This window comes from Schistocerca americana, chromosome 1, assembly GCF_021461395.2.
Source record: "Schistocerca americana isolate TAMUIC-IGC-003095 chromosome 1, iqSchAmer2.1, whole genome shotgun sequence".
NCBI lineage: Eukaryota > Metazoa > Arthropoda > Insecta > Orthoptera > Acrididae > Schistocerca > Schistocerca americana.
In genome coordinates this window covers 184089769-184116001 of record NC_060119.1, presented here as the reverse complement: position 1 = coordinate 184116001, position 26233 = coordinate 184089769, and the positions used below count along the sequence as shown (strand labels likewise).

The 26233-nt window shown below is 43.0% G+C and overlaps 1 protein-coding gene across 1 annotated transcript in view; it reads left to right on the top strand.

The window, feature by feature from the left end:
* LOC124621141 (organic cation transporter protein-like) overlaps positions 1-26233 on the top strand; it is a 67529-nt gene that overhangs the window by 8131 nt on the left and 33165 nt on the right. The window contains exon 2 of the mRNA XM_047147119.1: positions 25532-25678. Coding sequence (XP_047003075.1) covers positions 25536-25678 — 143 coding nt within the window. The 5' untranslated portion in view covers positions 25532-25535. The remainder of the gene's footprint in view (positions 1-25531; positions 25679-26233) is intronic.

Below are 26233 nucleotides of genomic sequence, written 5' to 3'. Positions count from 1 at the left end.
AAGTATTGCGAAGAAAGAGCGTCTCGTTAGTTTATATATATAAATATGTATATTGACAATGACTTGCCAATCCTTGAACCAATCGTCATTCCTCTGCAGGAATTCCTTTATTTTATTAAAATTATCTGGCATTGCGACACTCTCACAAATAACTTCAGAAAACTGTGAAGAAATTCCGAATTTATCCACTAGTTCATTTACACATACTGAAGAAGAAGAAAGAATTCATGGGATACCCCCTGATATAAATGCGAAAGTGTTACCGGTGCACGATTTTGTGCGCGAATTGAGCTCTCGTGTATGTCCCATAAATGTTCGATTGGGGTGGGCGGGGAGGGAAGGGGGGCAAATCATTCGCTTGAATTGTCTAGAATGTTCTTCAAAACAATCGCGAATAGTTGTTGTGGCCCAGTGACATAGTTTTTCGTTATCCATAAAAATTCCATCATTGTTTGGCAACATGAAGTCCATGAAAGGCTGTAAATTTTCTCCAAGCAGCCGAACATAACCAGCACCCAGTCCTTTCCGCGTGAACACAACCCACACCATAATGGAGCCACCACCAGCATCGACAGTTTCTTAGCAGATGGCTCTGAGCACTATAGGACTTAACATCTGAAGTCATCAGTTCCCTAGAACTTAGGACTACTTAAACCTAACTAGCCTAAGGACATCACACTCATCCATGCCCGAGGCAGGATTCGAACCTGCGATCTTAGCGGTCTCGCTGTTTCAGACTGAAGCGCCTAGAACCGCTGGGCCACACCGGCCGGCGCACAGTTTCTTAACAACAACTCGGGTCCATGGCTTCATGGAGTCTGCGCCACACTCTAATCCTACCATCATCTCTACATCTCTAACCAACTGAAATTGGGAGTCATTTGACCATGTTACCGTGTTGCAGGCTATGTCGTGCTGTTAACAAAGGCACTCGCGTCGGTTGTCTGCTGCCATAGCCCATTAACGCCAAATTTCGCCGCGCTGTTCTAACAGATTCGTTCATCATACGTCCCACGTTGATTTCAATGGTTATCTCACGCAATGCTACTTGTCTGTTAGCACTGACTGTGCAAACGCCGCTGCTCTCGGTCGTTAAGTGGAGGTCGTCGGTCTGAGTTGTCTGTGAAGAGAAGTAATGCCGGAAAGTTGGTACTCTCGGCACCTTCATGAACTGTGGATTTCGGAATACTGAATTCCCTAACGGTTTCCGATGTCCCATACATCTGGCTCCAACTACCACACCTCATTCAAAATCTGTTTGCCGTCTTGCGGCTATAATCACATAGGAAACCTTTTCACATGAATCAACCGAAAACAGTTGATGGCTCGGCCAATGGACTGCCCATTTATACCTTGTGTACGCGATACTACCGCCATTTGTAAAGGTGTATGCCGCTATCGCATGACTTTTGTCACTTCAGTGTATATTGTGAACAGTGACGGTCCTCGACACCCCTGAAGTTGCTTCAACATACGTGATCCATATCCAGTTCACCCATTCGTGCACCGGATCCAACGCTCTCTTCAGCAGCTGGGGAAGACGGTTCTCTGGTTACCTTTATGTGGGTTCCTGGCCATGTCGGTATCCCTGGGAACGAAGCTGCAGATGCCGCGGCCAAGGCTGCGGTCCTCCAGCCTCGGACAGGTTCTTGTTGTGTGCCTTCATCTGATTTTAGCAGGGTCATTTGTCAGCGCATTTTATCGCTGTGGCATGCCGATTGGTCTACACTTACCGAAAACAAGCTTCGGCCCTTGAAACCTCCCCCCACAGCTTGGACGACCTCTTCACGCCCTTCTCGGCGGGAGTAGGTCGTTTTGGCCCTGTTACGGATTGGACACTGCCGCTTCAGCCATCGCCATTTGCTGACGGCTGGGCCGGCGCCGTTCTGCCCATGTGGGCAATTGCTGACGGTACGCCACATCTTAACGTTCTATCCGAATTTGAATACACTGCGCGTTGATCTTGGCCTGCCATGTACTCTGGATGACATTTTAGCGGATGACCCAGGAGCAGCTGCTCGCGTTCTTCGTTTTATCCACGTGACAAACCTGTCTAAGGACATTTGATTATGCTGTTTTCTTTTAATACCTTACCTGTTAATGTGCCTTTTATAGTGTTGCCCTTTTTAGTTGCTGTTTTAACCTTGTGCCTCGCAGTGCATTCCTAACTTAGTCTGGGCGCTAATGACCACTGTAGTTGTGCGCCCTAAAACCACAAAAAAAAATCAACATACGTGAGTTTCGTCCCATTAAAGAACACACGTTTGCCGGCCGCTGTGGCCGAGCGGTTCTAGGCGCTTCAGTCCGGAACCGCGCGGCTGCTACGGTCGCAGGTTCAAATCCTGCCTCAGGCATTGATGTGTGTGATGTCCGTAGGTTAGATAGGTTTAAGTAGTTCTAAGTCTAGGGGACTGATGATGTCAGATGTTAAGTCCAATAGTGCTTAGAGCCATTTGAACCATTTTTGAAGAAGACATGTTGTGTTCTATCTGTTCGGAAGTTGTGAACATCTTAAACCTGATAAGATATCCCGTAAGGTTGTAATTTGTTCAGTAAGCGACAGTGCGGAACTGCATAGCATGAGTTTTGAAAGTCAAGGAATACGTCGCCGTCATCTACTAGCTTCTGGGTCTCACAGACGAACAGAGCTTCACAAGATTACTGTTTGCAGTATCCATGTTGTTATCACAGGGATGATTTGAGTTCTCTAGTATGGTCATAATATACAAATGTAAAATGTATTCTATAATTACAGAAAAGATTGACAAATTCGGTATAGGCTCAAAGTTGTGCGTTTTTGTCCGACGATCCTTTTTGGAAACGGTAATTACATGCGGGTGGTTTTTTTGCGTCCCATGGAACACTACATTGCTTTAACGATTAACAAAAAGCTTACGCCTGTTGAAATTACTGTTATAACCAAATATGTCGTTGCTCTGTGATTATTAAATACTGTTGACAAGATTACTACCTTTCGTGACAATTTGTTTAACGGCAAGCAACAAGAAGAGCCTTTCGACAGAACGCCGTTGAGTATTCAATGAGTTTACAGTTGAAATTACTGTTATAACGAAATACGTCGTTGCCCTGTGATTATTCAAAAATGGTTCAAATGTCTCTGAGAACTATGAGACTTAACATCTGAGGTCATCAGTCCCCTAGAACTGAGAACTGCGTAAACGTAACTAACCTAAGGACATCACACACATCCATGCCCGAGGCAGGATTCGAACCTGCGATCGTATCGGTCACGCGCTTCCAGACTGAAGCGCCTAGAACTGCTCGGCCACACCGGCCGGCTCTATGATTAGTAATCACTTGGCAAGGTTACTACCTTTCGACAGAGCATCGTTGATATTTCCTGTTGTTATTAACGTGCGTCGTTGAATCACAATTTGTTTACGGCAATCCACAAGAAAAGCCTTTCGACAGAGCGCCGTTCAGTGCTCACTCAGCGTACAGTTGGAAATACTGTTATTACCAAAAGTTTTACAGCCACTAGTAGTTGTACTCTGGGCTTGTGACTTGGTTGATTATATAGTTTTAGTTTATATATATATATATATATATATATATATATATATATATATATATATATATATATATATATATATTGCTGTTTAAGCCCCTTTTATGTATGTGTATGTTGGGTCGCAGCAGGTCTGGCGACTGATTATTAGCGTTGTCAGCAAGATAACGTAGTACTAGTTTTATATATATTGCTGTTTAACCTTCCTTATTTTTAATGTATGTATATGCTGGGTCGCAGCAGGTCTGGCGACTAAGTATCACTGTTGTCAGTAACACCTGCTACTTGTTCCTTCAACGGTTATCTTGTTGTAGTCCTTTATCTATGTCTGTTAATATTTAAAAGGTAAAATAATTCTGGGCATTTAATAGTCTTACCCGCAGCAGGTTTACCTGGTAGCTTACGACCATCAGCTTTAGTATTCTGGGCTTGTTGCTTGGATGATTATATTTTTCTATTTTTATGTACATATGTACTGTTTAAATATATATATATATATATATATGTGTGTGTGTGTGTGTGTGTGTGTGTTTCGTCGTAACAGGTCTGAGAATTAACTTATCATTATTGATTATTGAGAATTGTGCCCCGGTTGTTGGTCTGATTGCGTAATGACCATAATTTTTGTATATCTTTTATATACATTCTTCCGACTCAAGGTTTGGGAAGACAAGAAACGTGATCCTGTACCCTGTACCTTGGGCTCGTACGTGGGTTGAGAGAGTTGCCTATTCTGTGGCGCGCCCCTCGCTATCTCTGTTGGAGCCTACTTAACGATAAATCCAGACTTGAGTAGGACCACATCACATGTTTTATGTTGAACCGTTCAGATATAAAGTACATCGCCTTTGCCCTGCTGAACGATTGTAGTTGGTATTCTGTTCTGCTATCACTTTGTCTCGGTATTTGCAAATTCGACGTTCGCGCCATGATTGAAAGAGGAAATCGTAGTGACACAATTTTAGAAGACTGAATTCACGTTTCTGCCTTCCAGTGTCACACTTTGCGTCTGTCCCAGCACTGTCCCTCGGCGACTGAATAGACAGTGCTGATATGTTAACTGACTTTTCATAAGAACATGATCTGAAGGAAAATAGCATTTTTCTTCAGATCGGTAGGCAAGATTTTGCTTTTGCATTCAGTCGACAGTTTATTTTGTAATCGTTCGGCTTTCGTTTGACTTAACTTCTGAGGTCATCAGTCCCCTAGAACTTAGAACTACTTAAACCTAACTAACCTAACGACATCACACACATCCATGCCCGAGGCAGGATTCGAAGCTGTGACCGTCGCGGTCGCGCGGTTCCAGACTGTGGCACCTAGAACCGCTCGGCCACTCCGGCCGGCGTTTGTTAACAATTATTTGACTTAATTTAAATTGTGATTATGCTCTCCTTCATTTCAGAGTAATTTTCTGACACAGCTATTGAAACCAAGCGGCTCTTTCGCTTCCCCCTTCCTGCTCCCGCCACGAAACATTCGTTATATATTATACTGTACGCATTGTAGCAAGTCGTCCCGCTATTTGGGACGTCAAAAGCGATGACTATAGCATCAAAATGGTGGCTAGGAGGGTAGTAACCTTCAAGCACATTTTGCATCCCTCGCCCCCTTTTCTCCTGCGCCTTAAGGTGGGTCCTCTGCTGTTCTTGATATATATATATGACTTGCCATTCTATATTCACGAAGATGCAAAGCTGGTACGTTTTGCCGATGATACAAGTATAGCTATCACACCCTACAGGCAAGAATTAACTGGTGAAATTGTAAACGATGTTTTTCAGAAAATCATTAAGTGGTTCTCTGCAAATGGGCTCTCATTAAACTTTGGCAAAACACAGTATATACAGTTCCACACAGTAAAGGGAATGGCACCATTAATAAATATAGACTTCGATCAGAAATCGATAACTAAGGTAGAATATTCAAAATTTCTAGGTGTATGCATTGATGAGGGGTTGAACTGGAAAAACGTTTGAGTTCAGCTACTTATGCTATTAGGGTCATTGCAAATTTTGGCGATATACATCCGAGTAAATTAGCTTACCACGCCTATTTTCATTCTCTGCTTTCGTATGGCATCATATTCTGGGGTAACTCATCTTTGAGTAAAAGAGTGTTCATTCCACAAAAGCGTGTAATCAGAATAATTGCTGGAGCTCATCCAAGATCATTCTGCAGACACTTATTTAAAGAGCTAGAAATCTTCACTGTAACCTCACACTATATATATTCACTTATGAAATTTGTTATTAACAATCCGAACGAATTCAAAAGTAATAGCAGTGTACATGGCTACAACACTAGGAGAAAGGATGATCTTCACTACTCAAGGTTAAATCTAACTCTGGCTCAGAAGGGGGTAAATTGTGCTGCCACAAAAGTCTTTGGTCACTTACCTAATAGCATCAAAAGTCTGACAGATAGCCATATAGCATTTAAAAGGAAATTAAAAGAATTTCTTAATGGCAACTCCTTCTACTCATTAGATGAATTTTTAGATATAGTAAGTGGGTAATTTCCCAACCCCCCCCCCCCCCCCCCACAAAAAAATTGAAATAATGAGTGTCATGCAATATGTTGTCTAATGTAATATATTGTATAGACACCTTTTATTAACCTGACACGTTCCACATCATTACGAAGTGTCGTATTCATGATCTATGGAACAAGTACTTATCTAATCTAATCTCATCTAATCTAAACCATATGGTCCAAAATAGAGTTAAAATATTATTCTTAATTACAGTTATTCTTAATTACAGTTATTTACAAAGGCTACTACAATAATGCATTTTATTAATTTATTATAATGTTATTGAGGTACAAGTTCCTGACACACTGTAATTTTAATTGTAAGTTCCAGTCAGTTCAGTGAACACAATAATGTGATTCCTTGCAGTTAACATAATGAACAAATGAGCGTATGGCATTGGTGTCCGGGAGACCCCTCGCGGGGCGGTTCGGCCGCCACTCCACAAGTTCTTTAACGCCATTACGGCGACTTGCAAGTGAATGAGGATGAAATGATGATGAAAGACACACAACACCATGATGCAGAGAAAATCCCTGACCCCGCCGGGAATCGAACCCGGGACCCCGTGCGCGGGAAGCGATAACACTACCGCAAGACCACGAGCTGTGGACGTTAACATAGTAATAATTGCACAATGCACATCCCAAATACAATGCCAGATGAACAATGAGGCCTAACCACATTAACGTTCACATAACATTTCTAGCAGTTACATTTTTTGCTGCTGCCAAGCCACTTCATCTTCAGGGCTAACGAAGTAGTTTGCAAAGTCACCTACATCTACACCTACATCTACGTGATTACTCTGCTATTCACAATAAAGTGCCTGGCAGAGGGTTCAATGAACCACCTACAAGCTGTCACTCTACCGTTCCACTCTTGAACGGCACGCGGGAAAAACGAGCACTGATCGCAATATTTCCTCCACGGACTAAAAGAGGTGACATGTCCTGCAATCTCTGAATAGTTAACGTATCCTCAAACGACATAATGAGTATAAAACAATCCTTTCTCCAGCCGATCATGTAGCAGTGGATGTACGTGTAATAAACATTTTGTCTTTATTCTTCTCCTCCTCCTCCTCCTCCTTAGAAGTTACAACAAAAGTTCCTCCTCGCTCGAGTCCATTTCACTAATTAATCAGTTAGCAATACCTGCGGTGTCAGACACTGGTGATTCAGGAGTGTTCACCACAATTACCGGTGACCATCACTGGCGACTGGTACCAGTGTCCCAGTGTGAAACGGGCCTTATGGTCTCTTCTTCCTCTATTTTCCTGGCCTTATCCAGTATCTCGTTTACAGGAGCCCTTGAACCTCAATACAGGATGTCCTACAGGTCTTTTGGCTGTAGAGATCTCTCCAAGCATCACCTCGCGTGATAATCTGTCAGGATCCATACGGTGGACATGTCCCAGCCAGTGGAGTCGTCTTTGCTTCAAGATAGCTGAAATACTGTTGCAGTTAGTTTTAGATAGCACTGCTTCGTTGGTCACTCGGTCCTTCCACGTTACTCTGAGGATGGAGAGCTTTGGAATCGACACAAACAGATGGGAGGCACAGGCTAGCATGAGACCAGAGTGGCGTGATGATATATCATCTGGAATGTCGAAGCATGATGAAGGCTTGTTAGACAGATTAAGGCAGAAAAAGCTTCGCAATGCTACCACTGCTCCTGCCTCAGCAGCCAGATACACTTGTGACAATTATGGCAAGAGATGCCGTGCTGCCATTGGCTTGACAAGTCATATGAAAAAATGCAACCCATAAACACACAGACACTGCAACAATCATCTACCAAGATGTCGTGGCCAATATATATATATATATATATATATATATATATATATATATATATATATATATATATATATATATATTCAGTATCTGTACGGCTTGGCATGTGAACATGGGTTTGGCAATGTTAGTGGTAGAGGTTGGCGTTCCAGCCCTTCCTGTCAACATCCCTCTTCCTGGGGACGGAATCTGTGTACCCCATCTGTCCGTGTCTAATATTATCCCATGGGAAAATGTGTGAACATTATCCCAATGTTTCCGAACCGAGTAACAGAGGTGGGACATGAGTATACGAGCTGTGTGAGAGAAATAATGCGACTGATTGTTTATATACCAAAGTTTTTATTTTTTTCAAACAACAATACTGTCCCGTTCAAAGTAGTTCATTTCGGCAGCTACACACCGGCGTAGTCATCGTTTCCAATCTTGGTAGCAGCGCTGAAAGGCTTAAACTTGTGCGGCCTTTAACATGTCAGTCACGTTCTTTTCAATGTTCTCCAGAGTCCAAAAATGACGTCCTTTTAGATCATTTTCCAGTTTCGGGGAAAAATTCACAACGACTCATATCATGTAAACACGCGGCCTGTAGGACATGATGAAAATGGCAGTCTGACATGGAGCATTGCCATGATGCAACATCCACTTATCCGCAATATCTGCTCTCACCCGATTCACCCCTTTCCTCAGACTTTCAAGGACTGTTTTGTAAAACACTTGTTTAAGAGTTTGTCCTGGAGGGACAAGAGCATGCATAGGTTCAACGTTCTCGTCGGTTTTTGAAGCTGAATGTCTCCCTCGGCGAGGTTCATCTTCAACGTGTTCTCTGCCTTTCAAAAACGATTTGTGTCAGCAAAAAACTTGTGCTCTTGATAAGGAATGTTCTCCATAGGCCTGTTACATTCGGCGGTTCCCCAAGTTTAATACAAAACTTGATGTCATAACGTTGATCTAAATTCCCTTGTTCCATTTTCGTAAAAACACAACTTCACTGTTGGCGCTGTCAACATTCACGTGGTGGCTGTAAGGAGTTGAAGCTCGGCCTGAGCATCTGGAAGGGATGAACATATCAATTTACCCAAGTAGAGCAACACAGCATTCATGGGCTATCTGCCCGTGGTGTTCCCATCCCTTTTTAGAGGTTTCGCAGTTACCGTGGAACTTCCGACCAAGCACATTTGCACCTTTGGTTCTCCAACCAGAGCCTTCCCCACTGTTGATTTACGCCAGACCGTGTACGAGGGGCGTTTGAAAAGTCAATTCAAAAATAAAAACTACTTTTTTATTTTTCGACATAGTGTCCTTTTAGATTTATACACTTCGTCCAATGCTGTTCTAATTTGTTGATACCTTCCGAATAATAGGAATTGTCCAAGTCTGCAAAATAGCTAGTAGTTGCTGCAATCACCTCCTCGTTTGAATAAAATCTTTGTCCCGCCAGCCATTTCTTCAGATTGGGGAGCAAATAGTAGTCCCAGGAAGCCAAGTCTGGAGAATAGGGGGGATGTGAAACGAGTGGGAATCCTGTTTCCATTAATTTTGGGACGACAACTGCTGAGATGTGTGCTGGTGCATCGTCGTGATGGAAAAGGACATTTTTGTGGTCCAATCGCCGGCGTTTTTCTTGCAACTCGGTTTTCGAACGGTTCAGTAACGATGAATAATATTCACCTGTAATAATTTTACCCTTTTCCAGATAGTCATTGAGGATTATCCCTTGCGAATCCCAAAAGACAGTTGCCATAACCTTCCTGGCTGAAGGAATGGCCCATTGTTTAGATTGTTGATTGGGTCAGGAGTATAGTAATGTATCCATGTTTCATCTACAGTGACGAAACGACGCTTAAAGTCCTGCGGATTCTTCCTGAACAGCTGCAAACCATTCTTGCAACACTTTACACAATTCCATTTTTGGTCAAGCGTGAGCAAACCCGGATCCGATATTGCGCATAGCTTTCTCATGTCCAAATGTTTATGCAAAATATTATGTACCCATTCATTCGAGATGCCCACAGCACTAGCAATTTCATGCACCTTAACCGTTCTCTCATACATCACCATATCATGGATTTTATCAATGATTTCTGGAGTCGTAATCTCCACAGGGCGTGCAGAAAGTTCAGCATCACTTGTGGCCATATGGCCACTCCGAAAATTTTGAAACCACTTATAAACTGTTCTAATCGAAGGTGCAGAGTCACCGTAATGTCTATCAAGCTTCTCTTTATCTCCTGAGGCGTTTTCCCTCTCATAAAGTAATGTTTAATCACCACACGAAATTCTTTTTCGTCCATGTCTTGACAACCACTCGACTTCCTTGATTCACGCGAATGCTAAACACAAAGAAATAGACCAATACGGCAGAAACTTAGTGTGCGTTCTTTCCAAAGATGCTACTAACTAAACATGACCTCGATACGTGCCGGTGGTGACATCTCTTGGACTTTGCACGGACTTTTCAAACGCCCGTCGTACTTTCGTAGGACTAAATTACATGAGTTCTATACACTGTGAGTGATGGAATTAAACACAACAAAGAGAGGGAAGCCGCGTCTTCTCAAGGATGGTCATCGCTACCAGGTGCACAGAAAATGTGATGGGTATACGAACTGGTTGTGCGTGAATTCCCAACGGAGTAAATACTAGGGCCGTTTAAAACTTGCAAATGGCAGAGTAGTGGCTGAATAGCAACATTCTTGCCCACCTGACGAAGCAGATGTGATGATTAAGAAACGAATGCGTAACTGCAAATAGAGAGTCCACGAAGAAACCGTACTGACTGTTTTCCAAATTTTTTACGTGAAATTTCATGATTTTAAAGATTAAGGTTTAAATTTCGTCTCAAATATGCCAAATTATGAGAGCTCCTGGGCCGCATTGTGTAAAACAAGATGGAAAGCTACTGGGACGATGCAGAACTCTGGCAGCAGTTCGAAGGTTCAACTGAGTGAAAACATTTTGAGATTAACTGAAGGTAATAGTTTTCTGAAAACTGGTGATGGTTCTGTTTCTCGCAAAGCATCCCGGTTGCAATTTTCACTGCAACCAATATCTGTGTCAAAAAATACAAGAGCTGGGTTAAATGGAATGGGAAATGCCCAGTGGAGAAAAGGTCCGAAATTCGCAGATATCAGTGGATGGAAAATCCTAATGTACCAATTGAAATGGGGAATGTTTTTAACCAAGGCACAAGACCACGAGTTTTGTCGAAGGCTGGCACGGGTAACTAAACTCCTCAATAAAACATAAACATCCGAATGCATACTTTCTGATAAATAAGCTGAAAAAAGAAGCAGTAAATGTTAAATTTGAAAATAAATGAAGAAAAAGATACTTAGATTTTTACAAAAGCTTAAAAGACATCATAATAATTTAAGAGGAGTTTTAAATCCTTGGCTTTCTTATAAAAAATTGAGTGAGAAATTCCATAAGTTTCATCATTCGCTGCTGTAATGTTGTACAAAAAAAGGTAAAAGTAAGAAGATAAAAATCACTAAAACATGCCTATGTACTATATGTGTAGCCAGTCTGAATGAAATGTGAAGGGACGTTGTTATTAAAAACCGGTCGGCAGAACATCGACCTCTGTTGCAACTTCCTTTGACGGTCGGAAATACCACAGCTAAAACATATGTGGTCGGAAAACCCAACTCGTCGTTAATTCCCTGAGCGGATTCGGTCCAGGACCGGAGTGCCTCGCAGAATGCAAGAAGCGGTTTGGTAATGCTTGCGAAGTAGTCATTATTACAAGTTGTCAAGATGGTAAACATATACTATGTTGGTGCGTAAGTTCATAGAGTTTTAGCTTTGCATGTTAGTATTCCGGTTGGTATGGTTTTATTTTTCGATTGTCGTTTTTTTATTTGGAGTTCACTGTTGCTATCTAAGACAACATATTGTCATTTTGTCAGTTGGAGATAGTGGGCGGAGCTGTGGACGCTAGAAAATGGAGTACCGTACCAAATGGAGAAATTGGAATATTTTCGACATATTCCTCTGAGTTTAATAGAGGGGTGACGAACAGTGGAGGCAGCTAGAAACATTTGCGCCGTGTATAAGGATAATGCCATTGGACAGCGCCCAGCAAGAAAATGCTTTTCTTGTTTTAAGGAGGATCGCTTAGACATTAGTGACTCTTCACATTCAGGAAGACTTCAGGGTTTGATGAATATCGTTTTACCGCATTAATCTACAATGAGCCACATCAGTGTATTCAAGAACTGGCAAATGTAATGACCTGTGATCATCCCACCGTCGTGTGACATTTGCAAGCAAGGGGAAGGTTCAAAAATCGCGTGGATTGGTACCACATGCTCCAAGCCGAAATCACAAAAATCACTGGGTGGCCATATGTGCATCTCTCCTTGCTTGTCATCAATTGGCTGTTGAAGAACACCAACCACTCCTATCCTGTATCGTTACTGGTGATGAGAAATGGTGTCTTTATGCCAGTGGATGGTGTCTTTATGTCAGTGGTGGATACATATGGTGGACACGCCCCTGTGGGGCTGACCTCATTGCAACCCCCCCCCCCCCCCCCCCCTGCCAGTCAACCCGCACACTACTCGTTCGTTTCTTTCTTCAGTCGACTCGACTGAATCGAGTAGTTGTACTTTTCCTATGTAGCACCCCGCGTCCGTGTCATCGTATTTTATTCGTTTCTGTTTGGCACATAGATAGCTGTACACATACACTGCTGGCCATTAAAATTGCTACACCAGGAAGAAATGCAGATGATAAACGGGTATTCATTGGACTGATATATTATACTACAACTGACATGTGATTACATTTTCACGCAATTTGGGTGCACAGATCCTGAGAAATCAGTACCCAGAACAACCACCTCTGGCCATAACAACGAACTTGATATGCCTGGACAGATTCAAACAGACCTTGGATGTCGTGTACATTTACAGCTGCCCATGCAGCTTCAACACGATACCACAGCTCATCAAGAGTAGTGACTGGCGTATTGTGATGAGCCAGTTGCTCGGCCACCATTGACTAGACGTTTTCAATTGGTGATAGATCTGGAGAATGTGCTGGCCAGGGCAGCAGTCGAACATTTTCTGTATCCAGAAAGGCCCGTACAGGACCTGCAACATGTGGTGGTGCATTATCCTGCTGAAATGTAAGGTTTCGCAGGGATCGAATGAAGGGTAGAGCCACGGGTCGTAACACATCTGAAATGTAACATCCACAGTTCAAAGTGCCGTCAATGCAAACAAGAGGTGACCGAGACGTATAACCAGTGACACCCCATACTATTACACCGGGTGATACGCCAGTATGGCGATGACAAATACACGCTTCCAATGTGTGTTCACCGCGATGTCGCCAAACACGGATGCGACCATTATGATGCTGTAAACAGAACCTGGATTCATCCGAAAAAATTACTTTTTGCCATTCGTGCACCCAGGTTCGTCGATGAGTACACCATCGCAGGCACACCAGTCTGTGATGCAGCATCAAAGGTAACCGCAGCCGTGGTCTCCGAGTGGATAGTCAATGCTGCTGCAAACGTAGTCGAACTGTTCGTGCAGATGGTTGTTGTCTTGCAAACGTCCCCATATGTTGACTCAGGGATCGAGACATGGCTGCACGATCCGTTACAGCCATGCGGATAAGATGCCTGCTAGTGATATGACGCCGTTGGTATCCAGCACGGCGTTCCGTATTACCCTCCTGAACCCACCGATTCCATATTCTGCTAACAGTCACTGTTTCTCGACCAACGCAAGTAGCAATGTCGCGATACGATAAACCGCAATAGCGAAAGGCTACAATCCGACCCTTATGAAAGTCGGAAACGTGATGGTACGCATTTCTCCTCCTTACACAAGGCATCACAACAACGTTTCACCAGGCAACGCCGGTCAACTGCTGTTTGTGTATGAGTAATCTGTTGGAAACTTTCCCCATTTCTGCACGTAGTAGGTGTCACCACCGGCGCCAACCTTGTGTGAATGCTCTGAAAAGTTAATCATTTGCATATCACAGCATCTTCTTCCTGTCGGTTAAACTTCGCGTCTGTAGCACGGCATCTTCATGGTGTAGCAATTTTAATGGCCAGTAGTGTACCTACGAGAAAAGTCGCTGCCACTCTAGTGATCTCGATACGTTATTCTGTCTGGCATTTGTTCGAGAAAAGTCGTGAATATTCTACTGTTTTGTGATTAAAAAGAGACTAATGGGAGAAATTCTTCTATACAAGCAAACGAGCATAAACACTCTTAATAATCGTGATTCTGTTATGTAAGTGTTGTCTGTTTGTCCAAGATCTGACTATCCTACTTTGCACATGCTGTACAAAATATTTGCTTCTCTACCTGCATCTATTGCTACAGTAGAAAGAAGTTTTTCAACATTGTGGCATACCAAGACATGGCTGAGGTCGACAATGAAGGAGGATCGACTTAATGGCTTAACTCTGTTGAACACTCACCCTGACATTGATTGTCCTATTGATGATGTAATTGCCCAAGTTGCCAGGAAGTATAGGGGCATAGAATTCATCATTTAAGGAAGAGAACCACAACTGCAACATTTTTATATCATAAGATATCATTGTCTTGTATATGTGTATAATCAGTTTAAAAAAAACTTTCTTAAACATTGCATGTGACTTGATTATTTTTTATTACGGTAAAAGTAAAGGTAGCTCAAGATATCTTTAGTGCAACCTCCTTGAGGTTTTTCTGTATCTGCCACTGCTTTATGCTAATGTAAGGAAAACAAAGGAATTGTTGAGTCCAAACAAAGCAGCAACTCCCCTTTCAGACACTTGCGTGCATTCACAAAAGATAATGTTATGCAAGTGGTGCAACAGCGACAGTGTGTTGTACTACAAATTGCTTCCATTGATGCTGTCCACCATGAGGTAGTTCGGCTGGCCACGGGTGCTTATTTGACCAGTCCCATACCCAGCCTCTGTGCTGAGGCGGGGGAACTGCCACTTACCATTCACGCCAGCTGCTCATGGTGAGCCAAGCATGCAAGTTCCTCGCACCTCCAACTTCACCCGCACACCATACGGTTGTTCGTCCACATCTGGAGCACCTTTCTTCCAACCGTCCACAAGCCACAATGCCATTTGGGACTCATGTGCAGCATGTGCTTGAGTCACTCAGTGTGGCGCCAGTGCGACCCCAAGTCCAGCGTTTTAACCGTCTGCCACCCTCATTACTGGACCGGCCCAGAGTGATTTTAGATTTGGTGCGGTACAGGAGAGATAGCACTCCCGCTTCCGTTTTTAATGCGGTCTTTTCTGCCGTTTTATCTGAGCACCACAACCATGTAGCTGTTTATACGGATGGGTCTAAGCAGGGTGACTCCGTTGGTTGCTCTGTCGTCTTCCCCGATCGTGCCCTCAAGGTCAGACTGCCTCCCGAATTTACCATCTTTGACACAGAATTATATGCAATCTTGCAGGCACTGGAGCAGATGAGACATTCTCCCAGTATTAGATTTCTCTTATGTTCAGGTTGTTTGAGCACCCTTTACTCTTGTCACCATTTGTACCCAGCAGATAAAGTAACCCAGACTAACCCGGGATGCCCTCATCCAACTACAGCGACTCGGGAAGGAGGTGTCTTTCTGCTGGGTACCAGGGCACATGGGAATTCTGAGGAATGAAAGGGCTGATCGAGCAGCCAAGGAAGCGTGTCGTGACCGTCAGGTCTTTCAGTGTTCTATCCCTATGCATGCCCTCACCTCACTGTTGCGGTATAAGTCCTGTGTTGCTGGGAACATAAGTGGCTAGAAGTGACTGACAACAAGCTCTGTGTCGTTAAGCCCACAACTCAGCTGTGGCATTCTTTCTTCCAATCCATCGACGGGACAAGGATTTCCTTACTCGTCTTCGCATCGGCCACAGCCCTATGAAACATGGATTTTTACTCCGGCGAGAGGACCCTCCGATGTGTGGTGCTTGTGGCGTGCAGATCACGGTGCACCACATTTTATTGGACCGCATTTTATTTGGCGACCAGCGGATTTGCCAGCGGATCTGCAGTCTATTTTATGCAATGATCAAACTAATGTGGTTCGTGTTTTAAAGTTTCATGGATTGTCCCACTTTTTAACAAGATTTTGGGGATATGATTTTAATGTGTCAACAGGGTGGCTGGCTCACCCAAGTTTTTTGTAAGTGGTCAGCCACTCACATTTCCCTGTGTTGTTCTTTTAGCTCTTCTGTGTTTTGTTTTCCCTTTGTTTTAATTTCTTGACTAACTATCTTGCCTCCTCATTGGTTTTAGTGCATGTGAGAGTGCCTGTGCGACAGAGTAATTGTGTGGTCATTTCGTGTGCATGCGTGTATGACAGTTTTCGTTCTTATACACATTATACACATTCGTTTATTTTAATCATTGTTAGGGCCCTGATAACCTTGCTATTGGGCACCCACAAGATCCCCAAACCACACACACCTGAGATGTAACCATCACTGCTGACATTTATTATCAACTGAGACGTCATGCAGACGCAGTTCAAGAACGACGACCAGGAAGACTGCATGAATTGATGCTACTCCACGACAATGCCCGCCCGCATTCTGCTAGACTGACATAGGACCCTATACAGGAATTGGGTTGGGAAGTCTTTGCACACCCAACTTATTCATCTGACCTTGAGCCCTAAGATTCTCTGATTTTCTGCTTTCTATCAAACAACCTCCAAGGAACTTCCTTTCCGGATGAAAATGCGCTCTGAACAATGTTTGACGAGTTCAGTCTCAAACCCCGTGATGTCAACAGTCATGGAATCGAAAAGTTACCCCAGTGCTGGCAGTCTGTTATCAATAGTGAAGGAGAATATATTATTGACGAGTGAAGTCTCAGTTATGTGTTCCTGTTGTGTTTATTAAACTTACGGAAAAATGCTACCGACTTCTGCACCAATCCAATATTCTTCATAAGTTTTGCATGACCTGTATGTCTCCTGCAGAAGAGCTTCTATGAAGTTTGGAAGGAAGGAGACGAGATACTGGCAGAAGTAAAGCCGTGAGCACGGGTCGTGAGTCGTGCTTGAGCAGCTCAGATGGTAGAGCACTTGCTCGTGAAAGGCAAAGGTCCCGAGTTTGAGTCTCAGTCTGGCTTACAATTTTAATCTGCCAGGAAGTCTCATTAATATTGATTCTCAGAGTACTCGCACAAGTTATCTGTCACATGGATGGATCACTGTGGCCTCATTTCATCAACTTCCTGTCTGTGACACATGAACAGTTGGCCACGTGAGTAGATTTCCGTGACAAACCAAAACGACAGGCCATTTCTGTGGGCATCTCTAATGGATCAGGGCTACCAATCTGAAGCCTCTCATTTCCCACTAATGTGCAGGCCCTGCCCATCGGATCTAGTCCCACAGATCTGTCCACAGGCCAGGTCTGTCTGTGTGTGGTGTAATGCGGCAGATTTTCGTGGTTTTTCCATGGACCCAGGACTGCGGTGCTCCTCAGCAGGCGAGAGACCAGGGGCAATGGATTTCAGGAATTAAGAGTGTCTCACCACAAGTGCATTGTACAGTGCAGCATTTTATATACATTTTATTTATTTTAGTACATTTAATCACTTCAGAAGTAATTTGTAAAGTATATTATAAAGTATGGATCATAAGATGAAGAATATTGTGGCAGTCGCTGGCAGATTGTATGCTCCGTACTCATATATCTCAAAAGAAAAATCACACAATACCTGTAAAATAATAAACATAACAGAGTCGGTAATAATCAACAATAACAAACATAGCAGAACCAACATTTTATTGGTGTTTACCTATTGGTGGTTAGCCTACACAACTCTTCTCTGCCTGCCTTACACTTCTTTCAAGAGGCCTACTTTTTTCTGAGGCTATTTCTGAAAACAGTGAAGGTATTTTAAGTCTGTCTTGCAACTCCAAGGAAATGCGTATTTCTGTCACCAAATATGTTTCATTTTATTGAAATAAAATAACAACTGTGGTCTTAATGAAACACATATACCATTTGGCTCGATTTCTCCATAAAAAAGTGTCAACAACCTGGGAACCCACCTGGCACAAAACCTTTTTAACGCCAACACTTTTAGTACTCTGCAAACACTTCCTTCCCCTATCCCAACCTATAGTGACAATTCGTTCACTGTGATGTGTCTGTCAGCAGTCACCAATTCGTTAACTCTCTGCACATTGTCTGGAGTGTGTGCAGTACGAGGCTGCCGCTGCAAGGACAATCCTCAATATTGCCGTGCCTGCTTTCATCACATAACCTGCTTGCCCACCAACTAACTGTAATGCGATCGAAAGCAGCATCTCCATACACCTTTCTCAACCTCTTGTGGATGTTTCCCACTGTCTCGTTTTCACAGCACAGGAATTCTATGACAGCATGTTGCTTCTGACGAAAATCAAGTGTAGCAACCATCTTGAAGACATGCTGTGGCAGCGCCACTCACGGGAACAGGTTGAACTGAGTTTGAAAACAAGTGGGAAGGATGTATCTGCACACTGTAAAACTTTCACACATGCAGAATGAAAAGTGTATTTTTACAAAAATAGTGTGCATTTCTTTTGGAGTGACCCTCGTACATACATCTCCAGTCTCCAATTGTCCTGAATAGTGTTCATTCTGTGCATAGTTATTTCTAATGAAGCTGGATTAAATATTGAAATTACATTTGTTTGATGTTGCCTTAAAAAATTATATTTTCATGAAACGTGATTGAGTAACTTTAGAGAACCAAGATTTATTCACAGTTCATATGATTGTTGATTGATTGTGCTACCTGTCATACAGTGCATTTTGTATGGGTGTCATCACTGGTTGATACAATTGTTCTTATTAAATAACATACACAACAGTGACAATGTTATGAAAAGGATAGATTGCTACTCACCATATAACGGAGATGCTGAGTCACAGACAGGCACAACAATAAGGCTGCTAAACAGGCAAGCTTTCGACAAAAGGCCTTCTTCTGAATCAGACACGTACGCACACACACACACACACACACACACACACACACACACACACACACACACACACACACACATTCATACAAATGCAATTCACACACACATTACTACTGTCTCTGGCTGCTGAGGCCAGGCTGCGAGCTACAATGTGTGATGGGAGAAGCAATCTGGATAGTGGAGGTAAGGAGGAGACTGGGATGGGTAGGGGCAGGGATATCAGGTTAGGGTGGGGACAGAAAAGTGCTGCTTGTGGAAGCATACAGGGATGAGGTGGGGGAGCATAGGGCATCTAGATGCAGTTGGAAGGCTAGACAGAGGGCAGGGTGTGAGGTGGGTGGGGGGGTGGGGGGGGTGGGGGAAGTGGAAAAGGATTGAAGTAAAAAGACTGTGGGTACATCCGTGGAATAGGAGGGCGTGTAGGGCTGGAGTGGGAACACGAAAGGGGATAGATGGTTGAAGGACAGTGACTCATGAAGGTTGAGGTCAGGAGGGTTACAGGTATGTAGGATACATTGCAGGGAGAGTTCACACTTGTGCAGTTCAGAAAAGCTGGTGTTGGTAGGAACGATCAAGATGGCGCTGGCTGTGAATCAGTCATTGAAATGAAGAATACTGTGTTGGGAAGTGTGTTCAGCATCTGGTTGATTCAGCTGTTTCTTGGCCACAGTTTGTCAGTGGTCATTCATGCAGACAGACAGCTTGTTGGTTGCTATGCCCATGTAGGACACAGCACAGTCATTGCAGCTTAGCTTGTAGATCGCATGACTGGTTTCACAGGCAGCTCTGCCTTTGAAGGGATAGATGGTCCTTGTAACAGGACTGGAGTAGGTGCAGTGGTGGGAGGATGCATGGGTCAGATCTTGCTTCTGCAAGGGATTAGGAGTGAGGGTTTAGTAGGGATGGATGAGGATATTGTGTAGTTTCAGTGACACCCTTGATGTATTTTGAGAGAAAATGCTTGTCACTACAGATGCAGTGGCCACAGGTAGCTACGCTGTATGGATGGGACTTCTTGGTATGGAATAGGTGGCAGCTGTTGAAGTGGAGGTATTGCTTCTTTCCCCTCTCTTACTCCAGTTCACACACACTAGCCTCACTACTCTAGTCACATCTGCTGTTCTTCTTCTACATACATGTCTGCCCACTGACCTCCATCCCACATTATGGGCTATTTATTTATTTTTACCTTTGATCTCATTGTGTTTTCACGTCGATTTCAGTTCGTTTTCGCCTTTTTCTATCGACCTACTCACTCAAGTTCTGTCCTGTTTCTTCATACTTAATCCGTTCAGACATGTTTTCACGTCGATTTCAGTTCGTTTTCGCCTTTTTCTATCGACCTACTCACTCAAGTTCTATCTTGTTTCTTCATACTTAATCCTTTCAGACATTTTTGTGATTTTCTCCACCTATCATGACGTATTTTTGCGGACGTTTTCTCTTGTATTTATACATTATTTACGGATTTTTACGCGTTTTTATCTTCCTTCCTTCTGCACAAATACAGAAAATTTTTCTTATTCCTCGTCAGAATCCACTCCCACATACTATTCCTGCATTGCTGTCTGCCTCATGGAATTCCCCCAAATGGCCTGACCATCAAATTACCCATTTCTGGCTGCCACCCTTCCTTCTACAGTGCGTAAACTTTTAGATGGCAGACCTCTCCCTAGTCCTGAATCGGTAGAAGTCGGTAAACGTCGGGAGGCTTCGGTAGGCACGCAGTTTCGACTGCTGCCAACATTACATAGCTGACTGTGTTGTACAAGGTAGCCATTGTCGTCTGGTTCGTTATTGTTTTGCGCTGTACTGTTCTGCGTGTTTTTATTGTGCAGTTGTGCTAAACATTATCAAAATGAGTGAAGAGGCAGTTGCTGGTCCATCTCGGGAGTCGCCAACAACCCCTACCGGTACGCCTACGGTTAGAAGGAAACCAATATTACGTAGCGATGCTCGCAAAATTATATTGTGTGTGATTGAATGCTGCGAAAGGGAAAGGGAGCAGAAAAAATTGCTTCACCCCATTTACAAATCTTCAGTGAGAGCTGCTGCATACACAGGACAAAGCATACGTAGCATTGGAAGATTTTGTGCGTTCGGAGAACAACTCACCAAAGTTTCATTGCAATTGGATGAATGGTTTGTGAGCACATACTAGACGAACATACATACATTCATTTTTCTATATATAGATTTTAATGTACATGACGATTTCAGTTTCGTTTATGAACAACATTTAAAGCGAGTTTTACTTCCAAGCCCTTTGTCTGCTTTCGTATAAGCATGACGTGCAATTTGTAGTGCCAGCACTGCAACTGGTAGGCGTGCCTTGTCCCCCCCCCCCCCCCCCCCCCCCAACGGCTCCTCTCCCCTCGACAGCCAATGCTTGCTTCCTCCTCTCCCCGCACTCCCCTCACAACTCTGCCGTCTTACAGTTAACACACTGTACATTGACCTTCTTCTGTTCAGACTGCATCAATCCTTAACCCTCACCAACATAGTCCTGCAAAACCATATAAATCAGGCCCAAACGTCCTCACAGTACCTTCTTTCCATCCATAAAATTGCTGTACAATCCGAAATTCCTGTATCTCATCTCACACACGGAAACTTTTACCCTCCAGAACTAGAGCAGCAGGCACAACACCACCTCAAAAAAGCCCTCCAGTCTGTTCACTTCCTACTCCTGCCTTGGATTACCACCTTTATAACAGCATCCAAACCTCCCACACATCCCCCTATTGCTGACAAACTCTGCCTCACAGACCTACTACATTTACCCCGCCCTCAAAACCTCCCTCCCTCCACCATAAAAAATCCAGAACCTAAACAGACCCAAAACTCAATCATGAACCTTTCCTGCAAAAGACTTAGTTCCACAGAAGTATCAGTTCTTTGCAAAGGCCATACCTTTTGCCCCACTCCAAAATTCTGTCATGCTGAACTTGTGAAAGACCTTCTCTCTTTCTCCCAGTCACTACAGTGCAAACACTTTTTCACCACCAACCAGACACAATCCAAAACCAATATTGAACCCCTTCTAACTCAGCTCACTCGTCCATTCAACCATGATACACTTCCACTGCCCCAAGTCATTCCCTCTTGACTTCCCAGAATTTCTTAACGTCAAAGCTTGCTTCACCATCATTCACCAAACACCTCAGCATGCAAGCAAACCTTACATCCACAGAAAGAACTGGTATGCACCACCTAAAAACTGATCCCAATCTCATAATTCTGCCTACTGACAAAGGCTCCAACACCATTTTTTTGAACTGAAAGGACTTTCTGGTCGAAGAACTCCACCAGCTGTCAGATTCATCCACCTATGAACCCTGCCACAGTGACCTCATTTCAGAAATCCAGCAGGATCTCCAGTCTCTATAAAATCCTAAAGTCCATCCCAGAACATCTCCCTGGAGTTTATCTCTTCCCCCATCCCTACCACTCCCCGAACTCCTGCCTTCTACATGCTTCCTAAAGTCCATAAACACAACCACCGAACATGTTCCATTTTGGCTGAACGCTGTGTCCCCCCCTCCTCCCAATAGAATCATTTACCCATAACCTACCTGCCTACATAAAAGATACCATTCATTTTCTCAACCGACTCTCCGTTCCTTTACCACACTGTGCCCTGCTCGTCATTACTGATGTCCCCTCGCTTTACACAAACATCCCTAATGCCCATGGCCTTTCCTCTATTTGAACACTCCTTTTCCCAATGCCTGATGGATTCCCAACCTACAGCCTCCTTCCTGGTAACTATGACCAACTATATCCTCACCCACAATTACTTCTTGTTTGAAGGCATCACCTACAAATAAATCCAGGATACAGCAACAGCACCTGTATTGCAGCACCCTAAGGCAACCCATTCATGGACCATCTAGAGGAATCCTTCATAACCACCCAGAATCCCAAATCCCTCACTTAGTTCAGATTCAGTGATGATATCTTCATAATATGGATCACGGGTGAGGACATATATTAGCATTTTTCCAGAACCTCAACACCTATTCCCCCTTTCATTTCATCTGGTCCTCCTCAACCCAACAAGTCAACTTCCTCGATAGTGACCTCCGCCTCGAAAATGGCTACATCAGTACCTCCACATCAGACCTACCAACCATGAACAATGCCTCCACTTTGATAGCTGCCACTCATTCCATATAAAGAAGTCCGTTCCATACAGCCTAGCCACCTGTGGCCATTGCATCTGTTGTGATGAGCATTCCCTCTCAAAATACATCAGTGGTCTCATTGAGACCATCCCAGACCGTAATTACTCTCCCTACCTTGTTCAGAAACAGATAACCCCTTGCCTTATCTCACCAGCCACCCACCAAGTCCCAAAGTCCCAATGTCGAGTCACAGAGGAGCATTCCCCTGTGACTCACTACCACCCAGGACTGGAGCAAATGAATCACATTCTCTGCCAGGATTTTGATAACCTCTCACCAAGCTGTGAAATGAGGAATGTCCTAAGCACTATCCTTCCCGCTACTTCTGCAGTGTTATTCCATAGCCTACCGAACCTACACAATATCCTCATCCATCTCTACTAAACCAGTGCTCCCAGGCCCTTGACTCATGGCTCATATCTCTTTAATAGACCCAGATGGAAGACCTGTCCCAATATCCTCCCACCTCCACCACCTACTACAATCCTATTACAAGCATAATCTATTCCATCAAAGGCGGGGCTACCTGTGAAACCATTCATCTGATCTAAAAGCTAAACTGTAACCACTGTGTTGTGTACTACATGGACATGACAATCAACAAGCTGTCTGCATGAATGGCAACCAACAAACTGAGGCCAAGAAACATATAGACCACCCAGTTGCTGAACACACTGCCCAACACACAATTCATTTCAATGACTGCTTCACAGCCTGTGCCATCTTGATTATTTCTACCAACAACAGCTTTTCTGAACTACACCAGTGTGAGCTCTCCCTGCCATATATCCTACATTCCCATAACCCTCCTAGCCTCAACTTTCATTAGTCACCATCCTTCACTCACCTATCCCTTTCTCTGTTCCCACCCTGTGGTGCACAGTTTTTGCTGCAGTGGACAGTTTTTAATGGTCACTTCTCTGGCATTTTCTCATTCATGAGGCTGCAAATGCATCCAAATGCATCAGGGCATGACAACAGTGCAGTGGGCTGTGTGCATTTCAAATCTCAGGATTCATTGAAAATGCCAAAGAAGTGACCATTAACATCTGGCCACTGTGGTGGACGCTATGTGCCACAAAATTAATTTCCCAGGGTCAGCTGTTGTACAGATTTAGTCATGATGTCACACATTGTTTTGGGTGTTAGACTTGTTTTTCCTGTTTAAATGCAAACCGTGACATGCTCTGGTTCCATTCTCATGTATTGAGCTGTTTGTGTTCGTACAGATGAATATTTTTTCTAATGTACATTATATTCTGCAGTATACATTCACAAGGGACAGTCAAAATTTCTAGCATCTAAAATCACTCAGCACAACATGCTTACTGCTGCTATATGTCATTATTCGCTCAGCCTTTTTCCATACCTGAGACACAATCTGGATGTTCCCAACACTTATTCCCCAAAACACTATCCCATAACTGAGGACTAAATGTATTTATCCAAAATAGGTCACTTGGAGGCATGAAATGTTGCAAACTGGAGCAAGAATTCAAAGCCCATAACAAGGTGTAGATACTCTACTTGCCAAAACCTTCAGTTTTCTGCCCATTTCAGCTGGCAGCCTATATTCGTCCAAGAATTTGGCCTGATTTACACTTTCTAGTACAGCATTGTTGACTTTTAATGTAGCACCATTGTGTATTTTATTTAATCGGATGCTCATACAGTCTGTCTTCTTTATATTTAGTGTCTCTTTATTGTCCAATGATCATCTGTGCAAATCCTTGAGAGCATCATTGGTTTTTTGTCAGCTGTGCTTGTGTTTCATGTGTGATCAGCATGGTACTGTTACCTGCAAACAGTATTTTTTCTGCAGATTCAACACTCTGTGAGAAATCATTAATATAAGTTAGAGAGAGGATTTGGGTCCAATTCATTTGCCTGGGTACTCCTATATTAATATATTTTGAGTCTGGTAAGCGTTTTACTAGTAATCGTCTTGAAGTACATGAAATTTCAACTCATTTCTCTCTGTTTTCTAGATAACACTCAAATCACTAATTTCTCACACCTCTTATTCCCAGTATTTCTAGTTTATGTTATAGGATTCTGTAGTCAACAGTGCCAAAAGCTTTTGACAGACCCAAGAAGGTGCCAGATATGTGTTCAGTGTTGTCCAGTGTTTCAAGAACAACTTTTCTTAACTGTGCTGTAGCAGACTCTGTACCTTCTTGTGGCCTGAAACTGAATTGTTCATTGCAAAGAAAGTTATGTTTAGCCACGTAGTTCATTAATCTATTTTCATTATTGAAGCTTTTTTAACTTTTATTTTGTTAGCTGTATAACATTGTTATGGTGCCTTCAACATACATCAAATTCACCATGATGTGGTTGATGTACTGTTTGAATTTTGTCATGTCTACAATTTTATATCAGTGTAAGTAAGCAGTCCCAAGTTGCTAGCAGTATAGGCTTTTTTTCACACTTTGTTTATCTCACTCATTCTAAATAGTTAATAGACTGTGGTATATCTTAAAGATTGTGTGCACACATAATAGCACTGAATAAGATGTATTCTTTACAGAAAGATGGCCTATGATGATGTTCTGCAACACCTTGGAGATTTTGGACCATATCAAGCACGTATTTACCTCTTACTCTGCCTCCCAGCTATATCATGTGCACTTCACAAACTAGCTGGCGTGTTTCTGCAAGCAAAACCTAATCACAGGTAATGAGATAAATAATGTCCTTCATATTATGCAGATGCTACATTATACTATTTGGCATCATTGTGATTTCCTGTATAATTGTAAGGTAATTTCTATCTCACATCATTCTAAGTACGAATACATTGCCAATATGTTATGATTAGTGTGGAGTGAGTTATCCATAGTCAAAACTTCAGTGAGTGCCATACGTAATTTATAAATCGTGATCAATATTTCAATCATGAATCTAAACCACTGAATGAAAGTTTTGCACTGTTGATTCCATTGCTGAGGGCAACTAAACAACAAGTGGATCAGAGAGAAGTAGTTCATTCACTGGTTATAACAGTTAAAATTGTTGAAATTCAATTGGGTGAAGTTCAATTTTTTTTAAATGTACTTTTTTATTATCATTTAGTGAACAACATTTCACACTGCAGCCATTCTCAACATTTTCACAGTGGCTTCTGCTTGCACACATTTTTCACAGAACATGGTATCTCAGTCACATGAATTTAATTACTATTTTAAGCATTGCTTCTTGGCTCCAGCTGCGTTAGATATCATGGGCTTAC